General features: G+C 44.5%; 1 protein-coding gene across 17 annotated transcripts in view; it reads left to right on the top strand.

Annotated features, from left to right (window-relative positions):
- FBRSL1 (fibrosin like 1) overlaps nt 1-24,630 on the top strand; it is a 503,098-nt gene that overhangs the window by 125,685 nt on the left and 352,783 nt on the right. For all 17 annotated transcript variants that reach the window (XM_071445326.1, XM_071445335.1, XM_071445342.1 and 14 more), the window contains exon 2: nt 11,001-11,201. In XM_071445326.1, the coding sequence (XP_071301427.1) occupies nt 11,001-11,201 (201 nt within the window). The remainder of the gene's footprint in view (nt 1-11,000; nt 11,202-24,630) is intronic.

The raw sequence follows: 24,630 nt of genomic DNA on the forward strand, positions 1-24,630 counted from the left end.
GTGCATCTCATCATTCCCATGCTGCACATGTTCTCCTCCTGCAGCTTGCTGGGTTTGTTTGCTTTCGTGCTTTAATTGTCTGCTGTCCTCACTGGGTGTTTGCTTGGTTACTTCTTCCTTCATGGCCAGTGGGACTGACCAGGCACAGTACAGAGGCTCCTTTTGCTCAGGAGCAGTAATGGATGTGCTGATTTATCTGTTCCTTCTTGCATGGCCCATTGCAAGCTGATGTAGCCAGGATCTGGTGGTGTCATTTGTCAGTCTCTCTTCCCATTAGCACTGCACTTGCCCTCCCTTTCTTGCTTTCAATTTCATGTCCCAGAGGAAGGCGGGCTGGAAATGAGAATGAAATATGGGTTTCCTTCTTAAAAAGAAAATAAACCAAACCTTAAAGGCTTCCTATTGGAATGTGATGGGATTGGAATCCTATCTCTTATCCTTTGAAAATCCCAGCTGGAATGATTTAATGTCAAAGCCTGGAATTTCCCAGTGTGAAATTCATGGCTGGCTGAGGATGCACTGGGGATTAGAGAGACATCACTGTGCCAGGGTAGCATTGCTGTCACTGCAGGAGACCTCAGCCACACAAAGGGACATTGCTGCTCTGTCCTGCTTCAAAGCTGAGGCTTGGGGATGAGATTCCTCAATTCCCATTGAGGTTACATGCTGTGTGACTGACAGCTGGATTGGGGCAGAATAAACCAGAGCGAGTAACACTTGGCACTGCCTGGGAATAGAGAGGGGGAAAAGATGAGGGAGATGAGCAAAACATAATCTGCTGAATTTCTTACGTGGTAAGAGGATAGTTTCCTAGTGCACATCCGAAATTTCCCTGAGACACCAGCTGGGTGATTTTGCTCTTTTGGCTGCATGATAGAAGAGTCAGATGATGACAATAATTTCATCTGCTCCAAAATTACAATAAAATAAAAATCTATGTTATGGGACCCTGATGTCTTGCAAAGCTTTAGCTTGGATAACAGCACTCTCCTTAGGAGAAATCTCTTAAGTTTTGGAGGATGTCTTCTCAGTATCAAAGTAGTTGTATAAAGAAAAACCAGCATATTTGAACAGGACACTGCATAACCACTAAGTGCTTTTTTGTCCCTCTGATCAAGGATGAATATTTTAAGTAGGCATCAATGTCTGTATTAGGGACCTATAAAGGACTGAAGTAAAACAGAAGCTGATGGCTGGATGTGCACTGACTGGTGAGGTGTTAACAAGGTGTTGTTTCTGAGACTCATAAATCAGCAGTGCTTTAGGTGATGGGGGGAGAGAGAAGAGCAGCTCTAAAAGCATAACCTTGCTGGCCTCTTTTTCTAAACTGTTGATCTATCTATAAAAGAGGATTTGCCCTGCTGTTCTAATAAGAGTGATAATATATGTGTAATTAGAATTTAATAATTATTTGTGTGACTGGATCTGCTGCATAAGCTGGTTCAAGTGATTGTGTAACCTTTGCATTGTGTTCATTATCTAATGTTAAAATAACAGCTGGAAGTTGAGAGACTGACATGCAGTTTTAAAATTACAGAGCTTGAAATTGCTGCTGTCTGTAAACATATGAAAATCTATTAATGACCTTTGAGCTCTCTGACTGAAAATGTTTTGTAACATAGAACACATTAAAATTGCCTGCTACTATAGTGTTTCCCATTTCTCAGCGATTGCCTAGGCTATAAATGAATGTTTTGCCTCTGCCACAGATATCAGACTATTTGAAACTATTCTAGGAAGCCCTAAGGATATATTGAAACATTTGGCTGCTCATTGTTTGTTCAAGCAAAGCAGTTATAGGAGAGCTGCTCAGGAGCACGTGCTGTGCTCAGCCCCTGGATGTGGGAGAGCATCTCTGCTGGCCACCCTGACAGCTGCAGGCCTGCACTGCTCAGTGCATCTCCAGCAGCAGAGCAGGGGTGGCCAGGGTGGCACAGGTGCACTGTCCTGGGCTTTCCATTTGCACTTGTGACATTTAGGTAGTTAGAAAGCATCTCTCTCTGCTAGAACTCATCCTGCTCAGAGCTTTCCCCTTAGGTTGCAGTGATGTGCTATGGGCAGCTGTTTCTGGAGGAGGCTGGCCTCTCCATATTTCCTCTTGTTGAACCATTTATATTTCTTGTTGTTTGTTTCCCAGCCAGAAGAAAACTACCAGAGGACTAATTATTGAATACACATTCTAGAGCTCATGACAGCTGAACTGAAAATTGTTGCCTACCACTGAGGGCAACTGCAGAGTTGGTAAAAAATGCCTCTAGTGTCATGGTGCTTAAATATAAATTAATTTATAACTCAGCCCCAGGGATGAGGATATGGCTGTTTTTATTTCTGGAGACTCTCACCCCTGCAGCAGAGTTGGCAGGAGCGAGTTCGCGAGCGCTCGTCTCTCCTGGCAGTGTCACACTGCAGAGCTCCCAGCCTGCTCTGCTGGAGCTGAGTGCTCACCCTCTGTTCTGCAGCAGCACTGGGAGCTGCACCCTTCCTGAGGGTGGCAATAAAGAGTGTAGGCTGGGAGCAGAGCCTCCAAACGTCTGCAGTTCCTGGTGGAGTGAGTGTGTTCGAGGCTGTCACCGTGTGGGAGATGCGTCTGGAGCTTCCCTGCTCTAGGTGCTACTGCCTTGAGAGCAGCACATTTTTCATGGCTGTGTTTTAAAAGTATGCACCATGAAATGAATGTGTGGTGGAATCCTAAAAAATAGAGAAAAACTTTGTATTTAGCAGGAGGAAGCATTGAATTACTTGGGAAATCAGGCTGAGGTTCTTGAAGTCATGACCGAGCTGCCTAAGGTTACAGCTGTAGCTCTTCAGTCTCAATATGAAGCTACTCACATGGGAGTCAGGACAATCCTGCTGTGGTTGTTGTGTATTTCACACTGTGAAGATCAGCACTTTAAATGCAGGAGTGTAGATGGAGGAGAGCAATTTAGGCCCCTGCCTTTGGTAAATGAGCCATGTGTCCAGTCCATCTGCCCAGCCTCAGCTTGGCTCAACTCCATTTCCAGAGTCCAGCTCATGGAAGCATGACATCCCCCTCAGCAGAGATAGAAGCAGTTGGGTCTTCTCCTTTTGTTTCTAATTTTAAAGAGAGATGTAGTATTTCTAAGCTATTTCTAAGATGTAGTATTCCTGTCTATAGTAATAAATAGGCTGGAGGCATTTTTACTCAACTTTGTATTTCTGGTTTTATCTGACTAGCTTAGCTGAAAATCGGTAATGATGAATGCATCCAGCTGCTGTACCAGTTTGTCCTGGTAGGATCTTCTTGCCTTTTCCTTTGGCAGGCTTAGGGCCAGCTGGGGACTGGGGGTTGTGTTATCATCCTGGCAAGATTGGAAATGAGGGATGAAATGCCCACATCTGGCTTTTGGGAAGGAGCTGCTTCTTCAGGTCCTAATTCTGCCACTTAGTGGGAGCTGTTTGAATTCAAGGAGTGCCTGTTTGAATAATCTGGGGAGAGGGAAATTAGTTCAGATTAAGTGTTTAAATGCTACTCTGTTAAGAAGCATGTGTTTGCTGGCTGCTCTGTCACGAAGCAGTGAGGGCTCAGCAGTGTCCTTGGATTTTGGCACACTTGAGGATTGTCTTCCCAAAACACTGGACCTGGAGTGTGTGCCTGACTGTGTCTCTTTGCTTACTTGCTGGATACCTGCGGAAGTTACTTGAGATTGATGGCCCCAGGCCACATCCTTCAAAGATGGGGATGTTTTTGCATAGTCTGTCACTTGTGGGATGCTGGGCAGTGCGTGGTGCTGCTGCCATTCCTGATGGGTACCTTGGGAGGGAACTCCTGGGAGGATGGGAGTTTGCAGGAAGGATGTGCTCAGCATTCACACCTGGCAGCTGGAGAAGGTGCTGTCTGACAGGCACAAACACTTTCCAGCTCCCTTGTACACGACATAAACCAGGCAGGCTGAGCTCCCAATCTTGGCCGAAAGCAGCTTCAGCCAAAATGTGCTTTTTATCTGCAGTGAAAGCTGGCCAGGGTGGCTGCTGGTGCATGGGCAGCAGCACCTTTCAGCACTCCTGCAGGCTGTAAAAGCTGGGCAGGCTGCACTTGCAATATGCCTCATTTCATCTACCTGAAAATGGTGCCCCAGCTTCCCTTCAATCATTTAAGCTCCCTTGCTCTCTGACACACTTTCCGCTGACAGTAATTCTGCGAGCGCTCGGCGGGCATTTACTGCCATCACTGGAGGAAATACTGATGGCTTCAAATGGGATCATTTCCTTCCTGATGGACAGCAAGCACCTGTGGGAGTCCTAATAGCTGTGCAGTGTCTGTGAGCAGGGAAGGGAGGATGGTGCAGCTCTCTGCAGCGAGGCGCCTGCAGGCTCTGAGGAGGAAATTGGAGCAGAGGGGGAAAATCACGCCTGGCTGCCCCTGGAGCTCTGGAGCAGCTTCAGATGTTGTGTATCCACCTCCCCCCTGGGTGATGGTGGACAGGGCTTTATACCAAAAACATGGGCAGCTCTCATTCCTGTGGATTTCCTTGGCCCCTTGCTAAAGTGAAGGTGTTTGCTGTGTGCATTCTTACTTTTATTGTCTCCTAAGTGAGTGTTAAACACTCTGTTTCCAGGTACTTCCTACTGCTTCCTACTCCTCCTTCCTGCTAGGAAGGAGAGGACTGGATTTTTCCTTGAGTAACTGAAAAGGAAGGGAACAGATTCACCCCCTTTTTCCTCAGTATTTAAAAACAATTGCTGCTCAGCACTGTATCATTATTTATTCAGATCTCGTGCAAACAAAAAGAGCAATCAGAGCCTTGTAAATTCAACGTGGATTGAAATGCATTTAAAAGAATAGTGAACTGACCTTCCTTTTTGTAATTTTGGACTATGTTTTGTTGAAGTAACACTTTTCCAAGCTCTCTGTACTTGATACTGTGTCTTTGGGGTCCTAGAAGCAAAGGTCTTGATTCTTGGGAGACATAACATGTGGGCATTCAGCAAAGTATGGCAGCTTGCTCTTCAGCTATTCACAGGTGACAGGAACATATCCTCTGGTAATAAATTTGAGTGTTTCAATTACAGTAAGTTTCTTGGTTCATCCACTTGTATTTTTAAGTTAAATCATGTATCATAAACCTGCAAACCAGTGTCAGCTTCAAATGTCTTAACATTTCCAAATCTGTCTTGTCAAAGAGTCATCTTATTCTTGAGCTAAACATGTGACAGGGTCAAAGCAAATGTGATGCATTTTAAAAAGCAGGACCTAAACTCATCTGGAATATGTCAGCTGTGAAAGGAGAATTGCAGTCCAAGGTTAAACAAGCAAGGATTTCATTTGCAATCATTTTAATTGATATTGATTGCGCTGCTTGAATGTCGGGTCAAAGCAAAAAAGTCACTTCAAATCCAGACTCTTGTTTCTGCCTTTTAAAACAGCTTTGGTGTCTTTGGCTGAGAGGCTGGGGGTGCTCGAGTTATGTTTGCAGTGGAGTTGGCAGTGGGGGAGAAGAGAGGGCTGGAAGGTAAAACAAACAAGAGTGTGTTGTACTACAGGAGAGGTGAGAGTTCCCATGGGTGGGAGTCCAGCCGGGCGTGCCAGCAGACGGCTGCCCCAGGTGCCCTGGGCCCTGGACAGTCGGTCTGGGCTGGCCTCCTGCCACGGGGACGTCCTGCAAGGAGCCTTGGGCTGAGCTTGGGCCCAGCCTGCCCCTGCTGGCCTCAGTGCCAGCACACCCTGCCCACAGCTCCCCAGGCAGAGCTCAAACTGCTCCCTCTCCCACTCTTAAACGTGCTGCTGCTAATCTTTGAGGTCTCCAGTTGTGTTTGCTGCCTGTTCACCCTGCTGAGTTCAAATTCAGTCACCTTGGTGTGGTCCTACCTGATGCCCTTCAGTGTCCTTTTTTATCCCTTTTTTCTTTCCTCATTTCATTTGCCTGTTAGCTATTCATCTCTTCTTGTGCTGGCTCCTGTTCTTGCAGTGGTTTCTCTCTCTCTCTACAGACCTGTCTTCAAACCACACTTTAGTCTTTCATGTACATTTCTCATGTATCTCTCCAATATTATCTTTCCATTTGAATAGCTGCCTCCTGTGCCCCCTTTATGCAAATAAATGGGCAGTAGGTTTGTGTTAGTAGTGGTCCTGTCTGTAATGTGCTTTGTCTGCTTAGAAAGCAGGAGAACATTGTCAGCAATTGTTTCTGTGCTGCTGTTCTATAAGCTGGGTATCAGGTCAATAGGAATATTTAAAAATTAACCTACTTAAAAATAAATCTGTTTCAGGTCCTTTCTGAGCCAGGATCCCTCCCTGAACTATTAACCAATTGACAACCCTGCTGCTAATTGCATGATAAAGTTGATATAAGGATAGATGGTGCTCAGATCCTCAGGGGCTTTTCCATTGCAATTTTTTGAGAGAAGCTGGAGGCAGAAACATGGGCAAGCAGGGTCAGTTTCAGAGGCAGCCGTGTGTTTTATTTCCTTTGTGTGGATCCTTCTCCTGTTTGATGTTCAGTAGGATATTTCACATTGCCCAACTTGAGGAATAAGTGCTGCAGTGAAGAGCTGTGGAGAGAGAAGCTGGAGGCTGTCTTCCTTCTGGGAAATCAGCCCATATAATCGTGTGCAGCTGGCAGAGGCAGTCTGGCAGGAATGGAGTGTAACCAGTCCTTGGCTGAGTGTCCGATGGGCCCTGGGGATGGGGCATTGAAATGGACTTGGTTTTGCACCAGAGCTGCATTTTGAACTGATGCTCGAGGGCTAAGGATGGTTATTTTATTATCTATAGGTGTTATTTTTACCCTCTGCACCCCAGCAGCAGACTCAAGGGTTTTCATCTGGCTGGGAGGGTTTTGGATGCTTTCTTCAGGTTCTTTAAGCGTTCCCTGTGTATGAAAGGTATTTACAGCCACAGCCTTCCCCTGCATGCTTTCTGAGATCTCAGAGCTGTGTCAATTCAGAGGATTAAGGCTGAGTTTGAGATGGGCTGAGCAAACAGGCAGTGATAACTGCAGCCAGAGGATGGCTGTGGGATGTGAGCTTGTGCCAGGCTCCTCCAGGGCTGATCATTATTTCCTGATCAAACAGAAAACGTGGACTCCATTGTGCAGTAGTGTCTTGCTGTGGCATTTTAGGGGTAAGAACAGTCTCATTGCAGAGCTGAGGGCTGTGCACCCATATTATTCCCAGCTTTACTTATAAACTGGGCAGTGTGTACCTTGGAGTGTCTTTGGAGACTGCAGCTGTGCCTTGGTGACAGAAGAAAAATGACTTTTCAGGAAGGAGTGTTCCAAATGATTAGGGGTTCCTGCCAGATCTGCTGCAAGCAGAGGTGCAATTGCATAACTAGCTTGGGCTGATAGTGATGGAAAATGAATCACAAAGATTTTTATAGTGGACACTCAAAATCTGTTGCAGGGCCAGCTTGTGTTGCCAGCCCTCACCAGGGTCTTTGTGAGTGAATTTCACAGCTGCTGGTGTGTGAGGTGTTCCAGGCAGAGCTGGAGGAGGTACCACAACCCCATCTTCAGATGAAGTGTGCTTTGGTGTCTGTACATCCACATAAACAGATAGGGAGATAGAATCTGTGTGTTTCATGGAGGAACTGCCAGGAAAGAGGCTCTGAAGAAAGGCCTGATTCTTCCTTATCTGTAACCATGCAGCCAGTTAGAACCATCTGCACTCCGTCTGCAGCCCAGACAGACAAGGGGCTGCAGATGGAGAGGCTGTAGCCTGCCCTGGAAGGTGTCAGAGAAATTCTGAAGTGAGGACAGGTAGGAAGACAGTCCTGGAAGCAATGAGTAGTAAGGAACAAAACAGTTTTCTGTATTCTGGAGCAAGATTTAGCAGTCTTGTTTCTGGAACTGAGAAGAGAAAATGGGCTTGGACAAAGGGATTTACTGCACCTGTGACTGCAAAGGTGGTCAGGTCTGCAGACTCCTGGGGTGGGCAGAAACCACAAGGCTGATGTGAAAACCTATTGACTGTGGGGTCTGACTTCAGGTACTGTCACTGTGTGAATCTGCAGGGTTTGCCTGATGTGCAGAGGGTGAAAATATCTGCTGCTCTGGGCTTGCCTTGGGGGAAGGCTCCAGTGGGGCAGCTTGTCAGGAGGCCAGTCTCACCTGCAGGCTGGGATTTCTGGATTAAAGTAAGTCAAGGTGCATCAATAAATGTCCCCTCTTGTGATGTACTGTATATTCTGGATGTGCTTAAATTTTCCAGCAATTGCCTGTGCACAAGCCCAGATGCACATCCAAAAATAGTAAGCTCTTGTGCTAAGTGAGGTCCCCAACTTGGAGGTCATAAACTTTAGTAAAAGAGCAATCACTGGAAGGCTCTTTTAGTAGAGGAAACAGAAAGGAAACAAAGGAGGCAAGAACAGAACCCCATTAGCCCCCTCCTGCTCTGTGCCTGGGGCTGCAGGTCTGCATTCAGGGCACAGCCTGCTGTCACCCTGTGCCAGCAAGGACATGCTGAGCTCCTGTCCTGCCTTCCCAGGAAAAGCTCCTGAGGGCTGTGTCCTCTGCTGGAGCAGGGAGAAAAGGGACTCTGGAGTGGCTTTTCCTGTCACACCAACGTGGCTTTGTCCCCGTGGCTGCCCCAGGTCTCCCCCACTGGAGGCAGGAGCAGCCTTAGGGCTTCATTCACGGCTGTTTGGAAAGTGCTTGAGATTCTTGGATGGCACTACAAGTGAATGAATTATTTCCTTGGCTTTGATCCAGCTATAGCTGTATTTCATGAATTAATTTTGCTAGTAGCTCAGCAATGAGACAAGCCTTAAATCTCCAGACAAAATAGGGATGAAAAGCTGCATTTCAAAGTAGGAAATTTTGTAGGATTCAGGAAGGAGAAAAACAGAGATTTGCAGACCAGTTGTGTGGTGAAAGGAATCTGAAAACCTGCAGTGAATGTGCTCTGGGTACCAAGGGAAGACTTTCCCCAAAGCATTAACAGGCCCAACCACCATGTGAAGCCAGATTGAGTTTAAACCAAAATGGTAATTTATTGACTTTGAAGGCATCCTTAGAAGTGAATATTGCCCCTGAGGCCAGGAGTGCATCATTGGCTGGTGCTCTCAGGTGGTGGCATTTCCCTGCCCCAGCCTCCTTCCTCCCCCATCAGGGGTCCATGCCACCTCATGCAGCATCTTCCTTGCACCTGCTCTCACATCACAAGCTGCATCTGGCTTCGTGAAGAAGTGCATGTTTGTGGTGATCCCTATTTCTAATGTCTTGCTGAATATCAGTTAGCAGATACCATTTTCAGGTGACAAGTTTTTGATTAGTTTTGATTTTGATTTAGTTACTGAAGATTAGCAATTTGATTTTTATCTCAGTAGCTTCCCAGTAAACAGCACAATATGACCTTCTTCAATTGGCATCTTGAACTGCTGCTTTCAAGTGTTATCTTTAAACTAAAAACCAAAGTGAGAAGTTAACACTGATTTATATTCTTCTATCATTCATGGAGAGTAATGCCAGACAGGTATTTTCCTTGCTCTTTCCTAGTAATGAACTTGGCAAGCTGAGCTGTGTTCTGGTGTGTTCTGTGCCTCCAAGACAGTGCTAATTATTTTAATTTTGGTGGAAGAGTTGTATCTTTGGGGGTTTTCACCTTGATATATCTGTGTGTGCCCTAAGAGGAGCCTCCAGCCCCCCAGGACTCCTGTGCAAGGTGTTCAGAGGGTGGGTGCTGGCTGATCCTCTGGGAGCCTGGGCTGGAATTGAAACAGCTCTGTTTTATTGCCTTATTTCTAATTGCCATGTCTGTGACCCTAAAGTGCCTGTGCATCATCTCACTTCCCAGGGAAGGGTAACTTTAAACAAGTGAGTGATTTGGAGTGGAATCAGCATGTTGCACACTGAGGCAGTCAATTCACTAATTAAAGGAGAGGGGGAGGAAGTAATCTGGAGCAATCAGCAGGGCATTTCATTCCAGTTCCTAATTTTCTTTTTTTGTTGGGCTTCAGTTTTTGAGAGACTAGAGAGCTAATGATTTTCATGAGCTCTTTTGCAGCACTGAAGGTGTGTGCATTGATGTGAGCAGTTTGTATTGTGATCTCCATTCATGTAAGATACAAATACCTGTCATGTAACTGCTTGAGTCAAAAGGAAGGTGCTTAGAAAAATATCTGTGGCTGAGTTTTGGCATAATAAGCAGTGCTTTTAGGGTATTTCCTAATCTATTTACTTCACATTAAAAATAATTGGAATAGATATCCTGTGAAATATTCCCATAAGAATTCCGTTTTTATCCTTGAGCAGTTAATAAAAGGCATGAGGGAGAAATGTATCTAGCTGTAGTGACCCAATGTCATAGTGATTTGTCATATTATTTCTTCAACTCCTTCTCCACACGGTGTGCATAGAGAGAGAGTTTGGTACTCTGTCACTGGGAGTTCAGCTTGCAGTCCTCAGAGATGCCAGGGATAGCAGAGTAATTCCCTCCTCTGATCTCACTTCCAGTGTTAATCATTATGACATGACATACCTGCTTTAAACTGTGCTTGGATTGTGTGTTACAGCCTGGTTCAGGGCAGACACTTAACACTTAGAAGTGTTCAACCTCTGTTGTGTGTTTGGATCCCATTGATCTCTCTGGCTCGGGGAATTTGTGGTAGGGCTTTAGAAGTGCCTTTCTCCATATGAATGCTGCTGTGAATCAGAGACTGTCAGCCCCAGGGGGGGTCTGATGCTTCTCAGATCAGAAACAAAACAAAACCCACCTCTGTTTCAGCTGAACAGTTTAAGGCTTCCCTTCAGGTTGCTGATTTGCTCATGTGCTGTTGACTTATGGTTTCTGAGTTAATCTGAAGTGAGCTCATTTTCATACCCAGTTTCAAACACCTAGCCTGGAGAATATTCATCCTAATCTAATCTAATCTAAAATTACTGTTTGTATTGTGCATGCCTAATTATTCATTTTAAGTCATCTCTGGAAGATACATATTGTCTTGTTTGTGTTTTTATTCAATATTTATACAGCTTAATGCTTAAAGGTAGCTGCAAACAACATCAAGAATTTACCATTCTCTTTTTTCATCTCCTTTACAGAAGGACATGTCACTAAAGCCTCAGGAGCGGAAGGAGAAATGGGAGAGGCATCCAGGCAAGAAACCCAGAGAATCTGAGAACTGTGTGTCTGCTGAGCCAAGTGAGAATGGCCACAACAACGACGCGGGGAGCTCCGAGAGAGAGGCAGAGAGAGGCAAGGAGAGGATGAAGAAGAAACTCCCCTTGAAGCTGTCCAAACAGGTAGGGAAACCCTTCTCACCTGAAGAGACCCTCTTGGCCCTGGGCACTGTCAAGTGTTGTCCTTGCTGGGAGGTGAGGTGTCCTTGTAATTGGCTTCTCTGGTTACCTGTGCTGGTGGAAACAAAGCCTCTTGGAAGACTTGGGGCCACGTGCACAAATTCTGCATTGAGGGCAGGCTCCATAAGCTGAAGTGGAAGCCAGGTGCACTGGGTAATGCAGGAAGGAGCAGACCTCCCTGGTGTCTGCAGCTTTGGGGCACTGCAGTGATTCATACAGTAGATTTGTGGCCCTGATGGTCTTGAGCGCAAGCAGGAATCATCCATCAGATCATAACCTCCTTTGGAGGATTTGTGCTGGGCAGTGTGCACCTGGAAGTTACAGACTTGTGTGTTCATCTCATGACTGGAGTTTGACTTACCCCAAAACAGAGTGTTGAGGAGGAGAGACTATTTGAGCATTTTAGAAGTGGAAAGTCATTTTGCAGGAAGCTGTGCTCTGGGCAGTCTTTCCTGTGTACCTTTCTAAAATGTGCTGGAGCATTAATGAATGGAGAGTTGTGATGCTGGAGGGAATTATTCCAGAGACTCCATCTGAGCCACAGTGTGTGCAGAGGGGCAGGTGACAAAGAAAAGGCTCTGAGGCTGGCAGGCTCTTTATCACTAACTGCTGCTCAGCAGGGAGGTTTGTGAGAGACTGAGTGTGCATTCATGGGCTGGCAGTCCCATGGCACAGCAGCATCTCTCCGTGGACACTTTCCCAGTTGTCCCTAACAGGGTGCCAAGTGGCAGCCAGTGGGAAAAGCAGTGTGCTTGACCTTCCAGCATTTGTTCCGAGCTAGGAAACACACAAAGATGAAAAAAGTGGTTTTTATTCTCCATTTCTCCAGCAGAAAAAGAGCTGTTTAACTCAAGCCACCTTCTGTTCTGTGAAACTAATCCTGTGTGTGTGCCAGACAGCCAAAGATTGAATTGTCCAGTTACTGGAAATGTTTTTTCAGACTTGCAATACTTTAACATTTAAAAATATGGTGAAGGTTATGTCATGTAACCCTCCCCTATAACTTCTCCACCACATAGCCTTTTGTGTTTCAGCATATTGATTTAGAAGGGCTCATCACATTTCAAGTTAGAGATTCTCATGATCTGGTGGAAGTTGTTTCTTCAGTTCTGTTACACTGCAGGAAATCCAGTGCATGGCAGGGATTTGCATAGTTGTGGATTTGTGAGACAGTGGGGAGGTTCCCCCTTCTTGCAGGAGGAAAAGGTTGTTAACAGTGACATCTTCTACATGAAATTTAAAACTCTGTTTCACGTGGTTGTGTCCACCAGGGATTTCATGGCACTTCTTAGAAGCCTCTGGGGTAAGAGATTTTGTTGCACTGGCAGACTCTGATTTCTCTCATACTCTGCTGCCTTAGTTTACCAAATATTTAGTTTATTGGTTATTCAGCTTTGAAAAATGAGGATGTTCTTACTTATTTCTTCTGAACAGTATTTGGCTGCCATCAGTGGTTAAACAGGGGATTTGCTGCCACATTCATAAAAATCTGAATTCAACTTCCATTGCTTAATTTATTTTTTTTTTAAACCTGTAAGGATAAGTAACAAACTCTAAAAAGAATGAGGAGCTTGCACAAAGAGTATAAAAGAAAATCTGTGATGAGTGACTCATTAATACATGGTGCCTCTTTAAATAAGTCACACTTAGAATTCCTCTCTTGTTGGAAAGGGAGGTTTTTTAAATACCTGCTATTATCCTAGCTGATACAGTTGTGAAAACCAGACACGTTTGGAGGTCTGTAAACTTGATGAAAGTAGCAGCAAAATCTAAGCTACATAAACTAGGCTATTCTTAGTTCAAACTCATTATGCAAATGATATTGACAAATTCAATAATTTTTCTTTCTTTTTAGTAATCAAAAAGTTCACACCTAGAATTCTGGCATTTCCTGCCAAGCTGTCTGGACAAATTTTCTGTAATATTAAGTTTCCTGGAATTTAGGGGATGAATTTTGCATCTCAGGGTTATTAAACATAGGTTTATACCTAATTTGGATAGCTTACTGTAATTAATGCTAATTATATTGAGATGTTGCTTAGAAATTACTGTTCAATTTGAAGCTTTCCTTCTACTCTCATCCCTTCTCTTCACAATACTACTGAATTGTCATCTTTTCTATGCAGCCTTCTCTGATAAATCAAATTGGGCATTATAATTATGGCATTCTGCTAATCCTTGTAGAGAGGTGCAAAGTGGTAAGCTGATTTCAGTGCCAGGTTGTCTGCTTTGTTTAGAAAATTAGATTTATACTTCACTCCATTTGACAAAGCATCCAGATTGCTATTGCTGCTGAATATTTGGTTGTTCTGTACCTCTGGCTATGGGGAGAGGGCTGCAGGAACCAATCTGTCCTTTCCAGCCTATTACTCCCAACTGTGTATAAAAATCATTCAAACACATTTATCTCTTGCTGTAACTAAGCAGAGGGAGGAAAAGGCATTTCAAATGGTCCTTTTGTCCAAGATTTGTCAGAGTTTGGGGCTGCTGTCAACACATGTACACAGGGAAAGGTGCTGACTTCACACTGCTGATCTGCAATGGGCAGCAACAAAAGCACTTGCAATCACCAGGATCAGGTGTGTCATGGGGTGAGAAAGTGTTCAAAGCTGTGGTGTGTTTTGGTGTAGCCAGAGTGGCCTGCAGTAAATCCAGCCCCTCTGGAAGGCTGTGCCTGCCTCCAACACAGGAGCATTCCTTAAAGTTGAGTTCATTGCCTTTCCAAAAGGCCATGTCCAAAGCTGACCCAGTGGCTGGGGAAGGGAATCCCCACCACAGCTGCAGACAGGGCTGGTGAGGGGGAGCAGCCTGTCACCCCCTTGAAGGGATTTAAAGGTGGATGTATAATTTGATTAGATTAAGAGGTCCATAAAAGATGAAACCTCTTAGTTACACTGCTCCCTTATGTGTCCGATGCTGTTCTGGTTTTGGAGAATCACTCTTTGAACTTTGAGCCAGTCTTTGATTAGCCTGAGCGGAGCTGTTCTTCTCTTTGCTGATTTCATTTTTGTAGTTGCTTATTCCTCTGAATGTCTGAGCACTGTGGATGTAGAACAGTTGGGGTTTTGGTTTTTTCCCTTTTTTCTGACCTTTGGGACACATTGCCCTTTCTGTACAATCGCCCTGAAAAGAGTTGGGGCTAATAGGAAAGAGTTGCTGTTATTTCCAGTTAGTTTAACCTCAAGCTCTGTGTTTAGTCAGCTTGGGAGCATCATGGTGTGTTGAATATATTTAGCTGTTAAATGCTGCTGTAATAACACAGTGTTCTGCAGATAGTCATTTGTCACGAAGATTAGTGTCTTACACCTCCTCCTTCCTTTTCTCACCCACTGTTTAAATCACCCGAGATGAGGGAGAGTCTCAGAGAAGCTGAGGAGAGCAGGGTGGTGCAGTATTCAGTGCTCATAAATAGCCTGCTGGGTTTGGAGCTGGGAGGAGAGGGCAGGGGAGTTAACAGGTCGTGTTTCTCTGGAGGTGTGACATCCCTGAGACTTGAGCAGAGCTTCCTGGAGGGAGGGAAGGCACAGCTGATTCCCCAGCCTCGTTCACTGCCCAGCCCTCCCCAAACTGCTGAGTGCTGTTGGTGATTAATGGATCGTGTTGCTGGACTGGAACTGCTAAATTGCATTAACAAGTTTGATTACCTATTCATGTGGTTTCTCTGTGATGCTCATCATCTCGTTATCCAACATTCATTAAGGGATATAACACCCTCCCTGCCCCCCAGGAGGGCTGTGCTCTGGGTTACTGCTGATCTGAGCTAAAGGTGATACACTAAGTCATTTTTTCCATCCAGGATGTGCAAGTTGTTTCTTCTGATGTCTAGGTGAAAATTGATAGCTCCTTTTCAAACCATTTACATACCCTTGGCCCCATTTGTGCATGGTGGTGAGGGCCTTCCCAAGGCAGAGAGAAACTATCTAGAAACTCATCTGGATAATGAAATACTGTGGAAAATTTCCTTTGGCATCATACTGCTCGTGCTGGCAGCTGGGCAATAGGACCGTGTGGCTGCTGGAGTTTTACTTGTGTTTTTCAGATAATGGTAAATAGTATTTATCATGCTTGGATGTGAAGCCACTGGTGGGCTGGAGGCAGTGTGTGCTTAGTGGTGCACGGTTCAGAGGCTGAAATGTCCCTTTCTTAGCTGAGGTTCAGCAGCCACGTAGGAGAGCGAGTCTGAAAAATAACCTTTGGAGTCTTTGTCTTTAGCCAGAGGACATGGATATGCCTGTTCTTCCATGGCTTAATAATGTAGCATTTGGAAGCTGAATTGTGTTTAAGAGGGTCTAGATAGTAACTTATTCTGTTACCTTCAGTATCTCAGTTACTAAAACCCAATGAATTCTAGGCAGTCAGCTTACAGGGGAAAAAAAATAAGAAAAAGAAGAAAGGTTGCCTTTAATGTGGGTTTTGGGGATTGGTTTGGTTTGGTGTGTGCTGCTTTGGTGTTTGCATTTCACTGCTTTTGAGCACTGAAATTATACAAACTAGTTTCTTTTTGTTTCTAATTGATGTTACCCTTTTTTTGTTAGCAGATATTGTTATTTAAACCTTCTTTGAAACTAAACAACAAAGCCAGAGGAAAAAAGTCCATTTTCTTTTAATCAGCAAAACGTTGCTTAAAAGCAGGATCCATTTCTACCTTTGTAAGTACAAGACTGTACAATTTGGACATGAAAGCTCTTGCAGGGAGAGCTTAAAAAAGTGTTGGCTGGGAGAGCAGGGCTGATAAGGCAGTGCCATTACCTGTGTGCAGCCTCTGTCCCAGACTTGGGCCAGGCTGTCTGGACAGGAAAACCAGGGTTTGGCTGCCCCCAGTGCTCTGGTCCATCCAGAGTGGACGTGGCTGGAGTGAGATCACCAGGCTCAGTGAGTTGTGATGCTGGGCTCCAGCAAAGCCTTCCCAAACACCAACTCCCTCCTGAACTTCTGCACGGCCTGGCTGGCTCCAAAGCTCCCGATGAGGCTGTAGGGCAGGGTCCTGGCCCCGGGGATTTGGGAGGAGCCCTTGTTTGGGCTGCAGGCACAGCCACAGATGGCCCTGCCCTGCTCTCTCACGCTAATCTGCGGCTGCAGAGGCTCCACAGCTGCCTGGGAAACCACTGGGGAGCAACGGTGCAGAGCGCTGAAATGGGCAGCACAGCATCCAGGCATTAGCTGTGCTAATCCAGGGCCTGAAATCAGCCTCATTTCAATCAATAGCAATCTGTTTGCACTGTCAGGAACTAATTTAAAAATCTGCTCTAAGTCCTGGTTAGGCACTTGGTATTCTGTTTTTTTGGATCAAAGTAGAGGGAAGCAGTGGGCATAGCACAGCAGTGGCAGGAGGAGGAAAAATCCTTTGTAAATAAAAAGTGGATGTTTATTTCCCAAATGAAACCCTGCTATTACAAAGAAGTGCTGTTGTTTTTGCTAAATTTATCCAAGAATTCATCAAGATTCTTGAAGTGGCTGCAGAGCTCGCTCTGCAGCAGAGGGAGAACTTTGCAGTGTGTGTAGTTTGTTTAAAATGCTGTACCAACACTAGACCATTAAAGTCTGCATTATAGCTGTGGCACAGGTAACTTCATCATGGGATTGCAGCCACCTTTGGAGAGCTACAGCACAGTTTCCATAACAGATTTCTGTAACACACTGCTTCAGGAGTAGTGCAAAACAGTGCCATAAACCCTCTGGGAACTGTGACAGGAGGCAGCCTTTGCTTAAGCCAGAAAAAATGTATTTCAAAACACTCTGCAGTTCTGGTGGGAAAACATAAATTGAAGAGATCATGCTTATTAGAATTGTGCGGTGTCCAATACTTTTTAGGCTAATGCTGAAGAATGAAACAGAAGCATGTGCTGGATTTTACCACACTGCAAATATTATTTTCTGAACAGTGATGTAAAGCATGTTTTGGCTGCTGGAAGTGGAATATATAAGAGAATGTGCCTTTGTGTTTTTCACTGGATAGTGAAATGCTTGTCAGGACCAGTAGGTTCCCCTTCAGTAGCTGACCTTCCTTTGCCAGTGTGGGTGCTCCAGGTGCCCCACTTGGCTCTGCTTTCATAGAGCTTTCCTGATTCTTCCAGAGAGGCTCAGCTGCCTGTGCTGGCTTGGGCAGGGCTGGCTCACCTGGCCAGCATTTCACTGCCATGGGCTTTTCTTGAGTGGGGATTTGTTCCTGGCTGGCAGAGCAGGCAGGGCTTGGGGGGCTCTGGGGATGCAGTGAGCTCTATATGTTAAAACTCTTGCTGGTCACCTTTAACTTCTCTGCCTGCATTGAGATGACTGATAATGGCTTTAGGTCACATTTGCTCAAATATAGCCTCAGAGAGGAGCAGAATAAAGGGAAACAAGGCGATCCTCTCTTCTCGATGACAGTCTGTAAGTAGCTGTGAATGAATCTCATTACAGCAGCTTCTTTTGAAAGGGAGAAATAAAAAGGAAATTTCATTGCTAACAACTTATGTGGCATTAGATGCTATAAAAAAGGTTGGTGGTGGTCATTGGTTACATTGTTATAAAAGAAGAGCTAAATGGTCTGTAATTTAGAGAAGGGGATTTAATTACATGAAGTAATTTACAGGAAGCTATAACCACTTGTATCTTTTTCTCTGTTGAATATAATTGGTTGACACAATGCACTAAGTCGTCTTTCTTTCCTTCTTCTGTCCTCTGACTTTATTTTATTTGTGGGTTATTTTGGGAAGGTACCAAGATAAGGCACTTCTGTTGGATCTTGTGAATTTAGCCAGTTGAAAAATGGAGTAGTGTGGGCTATTTGAATGGATTCAGAGCCCTGGCTGGAGGTTTTTATTTTGCATCTCTTCATAGCTGTGAGGACGTGTTCCAGGTGTCCTGTGAGATGTTTAGGGACATTATCCCCAGGTTTAGTGTGGATGCTGCAGGAGGAGCTAGGACCCTGAGGGAGCCACAGTCTTTTTGGATGTTGTTTTTCTGATTTGGACAAGAAGAATCTAAAAGGTTCCTTCATGTTGATTTAAGCACTAGCTGCCCAATATTTTAGCTAACTTTGCAGAAGAGGCTGGGATCTGTTACCTAATTGTAGCCTCTGTTCCTCTGCTTGCACCACATGTCTGCAGTGATATTTGGGATGATCACAGGTATTTTTATTGGTGTGAAGGAAGCACAGTTGCTGCAGACAGCCAATATTCCTCTCCTAGCACACTTACCAGTGTGATGACTAAACCATCTGTGCCACACCACTCTAAATCTGAGCTGATTTCAAACAAACAAAATGACATCCCAATGTCACAGGTGGTTGAGGCAGGATAAATACCTTTTCCATGAGGTACTGTTGCTTTCCTCATGCAGAACTTGTCCTTGCTGACTGCTGGCCGTGGCTCTCAGCTTCTGCAGGAGGCTGCTGGGGTACCCAGCGTGCCAGGATTGCTTTGGCAGCTGCCAGTCCTTGCCTGAAGTCATCCAGTGGCTCTGCTCCAGCTGACTTGGCTTTCCTTGTGGCAGCCTCCCAGAGCTGAGCTGTGTTCCACCTCTCAATCCCTGTGTTCCACCTCTCAATCCCTGTGTTCCACCTCCCAGAGCTGAGCTGTGTTCCACCTCTCAATCCCTGTGGAAACCTCCCAGAGCTGAGCTGTGTTCCACCTCTCAATCCCTGTGGAAACCTCCCAGAGCTGAGCTGTGTTCCACCTCTCAATCCCTGTGGAAACCTCCCAGAGCTGAGCTGTGTTCCACCTCTCAATCCCTGTGGAAACCTCTCAAAGCTGAGCTGTGTTCCACCTCTCAATCCCTGTGTTCCACCTCTCAATCCCTGTGGAAACCTCCCAGAGCTGAGCTGTGTTCCACCTCTCAATCCCTGTGTTCCACCTCTCAATCCCTGTGTTCCACCTCTCAATCCCTGTGGAAACCTCCCAGAGCTGAGCTGTGTTCACCTCTCAGTCACTCTCCCTCCCAATCTGCAGCCTCAGGCAGTGTTACCCACATCCCTCAGTCTCTTTCTGGCTGGATTCTTAAGGGAGATAATTTTCATACTCCTGCCTGATGGATGGTTTACACGAGCTGTTGAGAACATGCACAGCTTGAGTGAGCACATCTTTGGTTCCAAGGCATCTCTTAGGTAAAATAAGCACTTGCATTTTTCCTTCAAGCAAGGTTATTAGTAGCTATTCAGGTGAATGCCATTGCACAATTGTTTTGGCAGAATCAGTCTATTTTCCCTGATGTTTTGTCTTAAAGAAACATCAAAATTAAATAAAGCCAGCAGGGGTTTGTGATAGATTTAAAGCTCTTCCAAACTTACTGGTTGGGAGAGTCCTAAGATGTAGTTGGGTAGGTATCTTTTAACTCAAAAGGTGAAATATGTTGTGTCTGTATGTTGGTTTTTCCAGCTATTAGCACTCTAAGTTGATTCTAAAATTTTTCTGAAGTTGAGCCTTGAAATTAATTTATTTTAAAAAAATCCTAGCAAGGTTTTATGTGTTAATTTTAGGAATTATACTTGTAAACCCTTGTTATCATTATATGCAAAAGTTGGGGCTCTTTTTTTTCTTTCTGGTAGCTTTCTTTCAATTTTGCTTTTTTCTGCAGTCAGAATTGTTGAGATTACAAAGCAAGGTATTCCTTGGGTAGCTGCTGGATTTGTTGGTGTCTAAAATTAATTGTGTAAATAAGTGCAGGTTTTTTAATTTAGAGCCAAATCTTCTATCTTCACCTTTTCTTCCCCATTCTGCTTTTTTCTGGTTAAAGGGTTTCAGTTCAGCTCTGGGGAAAGGAGCACAGGCTCAGTTCTTCCTTCATCTGCAGATCCATTGCCAGCTGAAGTTGGATATTAGCAATGGGCTTCACTTTGCTCTCTGACATTTCCTCTTACAGCTCTGCTTGACTCATTGAACTAAATAATAAAAACAAGGAAAAAAACTCTTTCCAGGGGAAATCTTATCCACTGGAATAGCATTGCTAAAAGAATCCAGGGAGGAGGTAATGGATCAAGGGTGTTGTCCACGGCAGCCTGAGTAACAGTGCCATGATGAGCAGCCCTGTGATGCTGTAACATTGCAGCCTCCTGGGAAGTGGTACTAGAGCTCATGAAGTTGTTTTTCTGGTGGTTCTCAAAACTTTCAAGTGGTCATAGGGGCAATATTTTATAATTTGACATGACATTTATTGGCTGTAGTGTCAGTCATAAATATCTCTTTGGAGTTAGAGCTTCAGTCCTTTTAGGATGGAAGCTGGAGGTAGCTCGGCTAACAATTGTGGAGTACAGCTGCAGCTTTAACATGAAAAAAATGAATGTTCCAGTTTCCAGTTACTTTTTAGCTCCTGTGGAGCAATTTCAGTGTATAAAGGTGTAAATGGGGATGACAAAAAGAGCCATATTGTGAGTGTTGCCTGAACTGAGGGCTTTGAACTTTTTCCACATTTGTACGTGTGCTCCTTTCCTTCCTGGTTCAGACTGTGAAAAGCGACGATATAAAGTATTTATTCTTACTGCATAGGAATAACCATAACAGCTGAACAAAGTAGAGCTCCTCAAAACCCAAACCCCATTCTGCAGAGCTGGGTTTGGTGTTTTCCCACCGTGTGTCCACGCCCTGTGTCAGAGGGGCTGGCAGTGTCACCTGGAACGTTCCTGGGCTGTGGTGCTGCGATGCCTGGGAGCCACTGGAGATCTCCTCCCCATTCTCGTCTCTCACTTTCCTTGCCACTGCCTCATTTTGTTCATAAAGCAGCTTGTAATTGAGTGTTTGACAAAGAAGTGTTTACAAGCAGTGTTTCTTGTGCATAACTGCCTAGCTGAGGGGAATAACAATTTGGGTCTGAATTTCAGCCCTCCTTTGTCACTGTCGTATCATCGTCAGTGGCAGAGCTGTCTCTGCTTGAAGAGAAAGATGGATTAAAATTGTTTCAGGGCATGGCACCCAAATGGGAATGTGTGGTCTTGGAAGAAGCTGCCAGCTTTTCTTTGTGGCCCCTGTTTGTCCTTTTGTCAATGTCCTGATATTGAGTGCACCAAGGTGTTAATTAATTACCAGGTGAGGTGACTTAGGGGTTTTTACACCCCTGGAGTCTGCTGTTTCAGGGGGAATTCTATTCTAGCCATATGAAATGTGAAGGTTGGAGTTCTGCCTTCTCTAGGCATTGTGGTGGGTGAGATGCTGTCCTGATCTGTGTGGGGGTACGGTTGGAGTTCAGTCTTCATGGGTTGAAAATGACAGTGCAGATGGGACCGGTGTAATCAAAATAAAAGCAGTGTTTAGCTATCACACAGGAAGAAAGGGGCTCTAGGATTAAGCTTTTTAGTTCAGGCAGCATGTGGGTGTTTCAATTGTCCATGCTAAAACCCTTCTGCAAATTATGCCAACTGGGCAGGGTGTGAAGGGAATAGAAGCAATGAAGTTATGCATGAGTAAGGAACGGCTCGGGCTTTATTTAGACCCATTACAGGCCATTAGCAAAGGGGTTTTTTTCCTTTTGAGGGGGGTGTCTTTTCAAGGGGCTGTTTGCTGGAATTAGCATGTTCAGGAGTGATGGGAGCAAGCCAAGGCAATCCCTAGAATCACCCACAAATAACCAGAGGCACACGGAGTCCAGGCTCACTCCAGCTTGGGGGGCTGAATGGGATGGTTCCCTTTAATGCTGGTACCAGTCTGTGACTCAGACCCGCACACAGAGTGAAAAGAAGTAAATCACAACATATGAAACAAAAGTCATGCAGTCAGGCATCAGTAAGAGTGGTACTCAGCATTGTGGCCAGTGAGATTAACTCCTTTCCTGCTGCTTGATGCAAGCCTGAAGTGATTTCTGTAGCAAGTTTCCAGTGTCAAATCTGCTTTTCTGGGTAGAGTTATTGCTTATTGGTTGGTACTGGTGTGTTGAGCAAAACCAGACCAACAGTCAGAGCTTTACTGACACAACCAGGAGAGGGTTAATGTGATGACTGCACTGCTCAGAGCATCTGTGAATTAGTGCTGTTGCTTGTCAGAGTTATTTGACTGTAGCTATGTACTGAACTGGTAAATTCCTGTAAGGAGATGACCACACCACTCTCACATCCAGAGTGACTTTTATTTGTCCTCGTGCAAAGAACTGCAGGTGTTTTGCTAAGACATCTTCCAAATCCCCATAGTCTTGTTCTGAATCATGCTGCTGCTTTGAGGAGCTTGGTAAATAAACAGTGTGGTTTTATATGCCTGTACAAATGCTGGTCTCTTACAGCTGGGTATTTCCTCCCTGTTTACCTGACTTGTCAAGAGCAGAGGCAGAAGAAAAATGTCTGTGACAGCTTTTTTTTTTTTTCCCCTTCCCTGATAGTGAAGCAAAGGAATAAAAGGATTATTTTTTTTCCCCAGACAGTCTACCCACAGCAGCAGCACCAGGGACCTCTGGTAAATTGATCAAGGAACATATTTGACCTTAGGGCTGCTTGTTAGAGAACATTGTTATAGGCACGTTGTAATAGCAGATGTAATGAAGTCTGCATTGTCCCAGAGAAAAAAACAAAACAGCAGCATGTTTTGTGGTGGGTTTTGTGTTGGTGTTGGTGGGGTTTTTTTTGTGTGTGTGTGTGTTATTTACTAGCAGCTGTATTGTTGTCTGATAACCTTGGGTCACCTCAAATAGGCATAAGCCTGAGCCAAAAGCAGATATTTTGGTAGTTAGAGGTTTCACTGACCCAAGAAACAGGGAAAGAATATTTTTCAGGAATTAGCTGTCTTTATAGTGCTTTGTGTTCATCCAGCTATCACATACCTTTGTAAAGATGATTTCAAAAACCCATTTTTATTTGCTGTAGCTTTTGAGTCCTAGCTGTTTGAATTGCATATTTTTCTTAACTTTTCTCCAGTTATACAATTACCACCACTCTGGATCTCAGCATTTACTGACCTGCCAGTGCACTTTAAGAATAGGGATTTATTTACAGTCCCATGATAGCTGGTCATCACAAATGATTATTTTTCTATGAGAGTGTTCCAGTGGCTTGAGACTTGATGCTTGTGAAGTCTGAATACATCTATGTGTTCTTCTTATGAATTAAAGAATACAGAAGAGGATAAACTTTGTTGGGAGTTTGCTCCCTGTGAGGGTGGGGAGGCCCTGGCTCAGACTGCCCAGAGCTGCCCCATCCCTGGAAGTGTCCAAGTCCAGGTTGGATGGGGCTGAAATTGCCCCCATAAGGGCTCAGTTAGTTGGGAGCCCAAATCCCAGTGACTTGTTGATGCAATGTGCCCCTTGTTCACTTCAGCATTTACACAAATCCCACAAATTAAGTTTACTCTCATTTCTAATTTCATATTCTGACACCTTTCACTAGAATTAATGTCTCTCTTCTACTTTGATAGACCCAGGCACATAAAATGTACAAGCTGTTTTAAGATGTTTGTTGTGCTCTTTTAATGAGACTCAAAATAGAATTTCTGATCACTGCAGAGGCTTCCTTCTGTGGCATCATGTGCTCATTTTCCTAATGGTTATTATTTATTTATTTTGGCAGAATGTCTGTAAGTTCCATGGGCAATAACAGGAATTTCTACTGCTTCAGCTGTGTTCATTTGCAGGCTGTAGAAAAGGAGAGGATTTTTGCAGCCCTCAGCACCACGTGGCCCACATTGATCAGGTGTATCCTGCTGTTCAGGGACCTGTGCAGATGAGCTGTCACAGCCTCAGGTGCTTCTGCTAAACCTGCTAAAAAGCTGAAGGGCTTTTTCACTTGCTTCCTGCAGCAAAGGCTGTTAATTCAACCACACAAATGGGAGCCCTTAGTTAATTCCTAGTTAGGTGTTGACACACTTGTTGACTTGGAGCTTGTTCTGACAGAATTAGGATTTAATCAGCAGAAGTCAGTCTTTTCTTTCTACCTATCGAAAAAATGAGCTGTTTCCATTGCTGAACTCTATATGCTACAATAAAAATTAAGCAAGTGCTGCATTCTTTTTCACTATCAGATAGTGTCTTTATCTAGTAGTCACTCTGTAAGGTATTAACTTGTACATGATATTTTTTATTTCTGTGTTAAATATGAATCTTGATCTCTCACATAATGGTACTTGGTATCTGAGTTGGGCTTTTTTTAGGGTTCCAGACTCTGCAGACACATAATTTTAAAACCCCTTCTCTTTGTTCTCCTCAAAAAATAACTCTGGGAGAGGAGGAGAGGCCATACTCTGGCCAGTGGTGCTAGTTGGTAAAGTTGTTGAGTTTAAAGGATTTGTGCTACCAAGTTGTGCTGCCAGATTATTGGGCAAGAGGATGAATTGCTTAGCCACCCTTTGTGTGGCTGCTTATCTGTAATGGGGAGAAAATAATTTTTATTTCATTTTTTTAAATGGTTGCAATACACAGAAGAAAAGTAGCAGGGAACATGATGATGATTGTATTACCATACAGGAAAATACAACACTATATTTTC

The sequence above is a fragment of the Agelaius tricolor genome, unplaced genomic scaffold (genome assembly GCF_023055355.1).
Source record: "Agelaius tricolor isolate 1412-34295 unplaced genomic scaffold, bAgeTri1.0.p SCAF_20, whole genome shotgun sequence".
NCBI classification, from domain to species: domain Eukaryota; kingdom Metazoa; phylum Chordata; class Aves; order Passeriformes; family Icteridae; genus Agelaius; species Agelaius tricolor.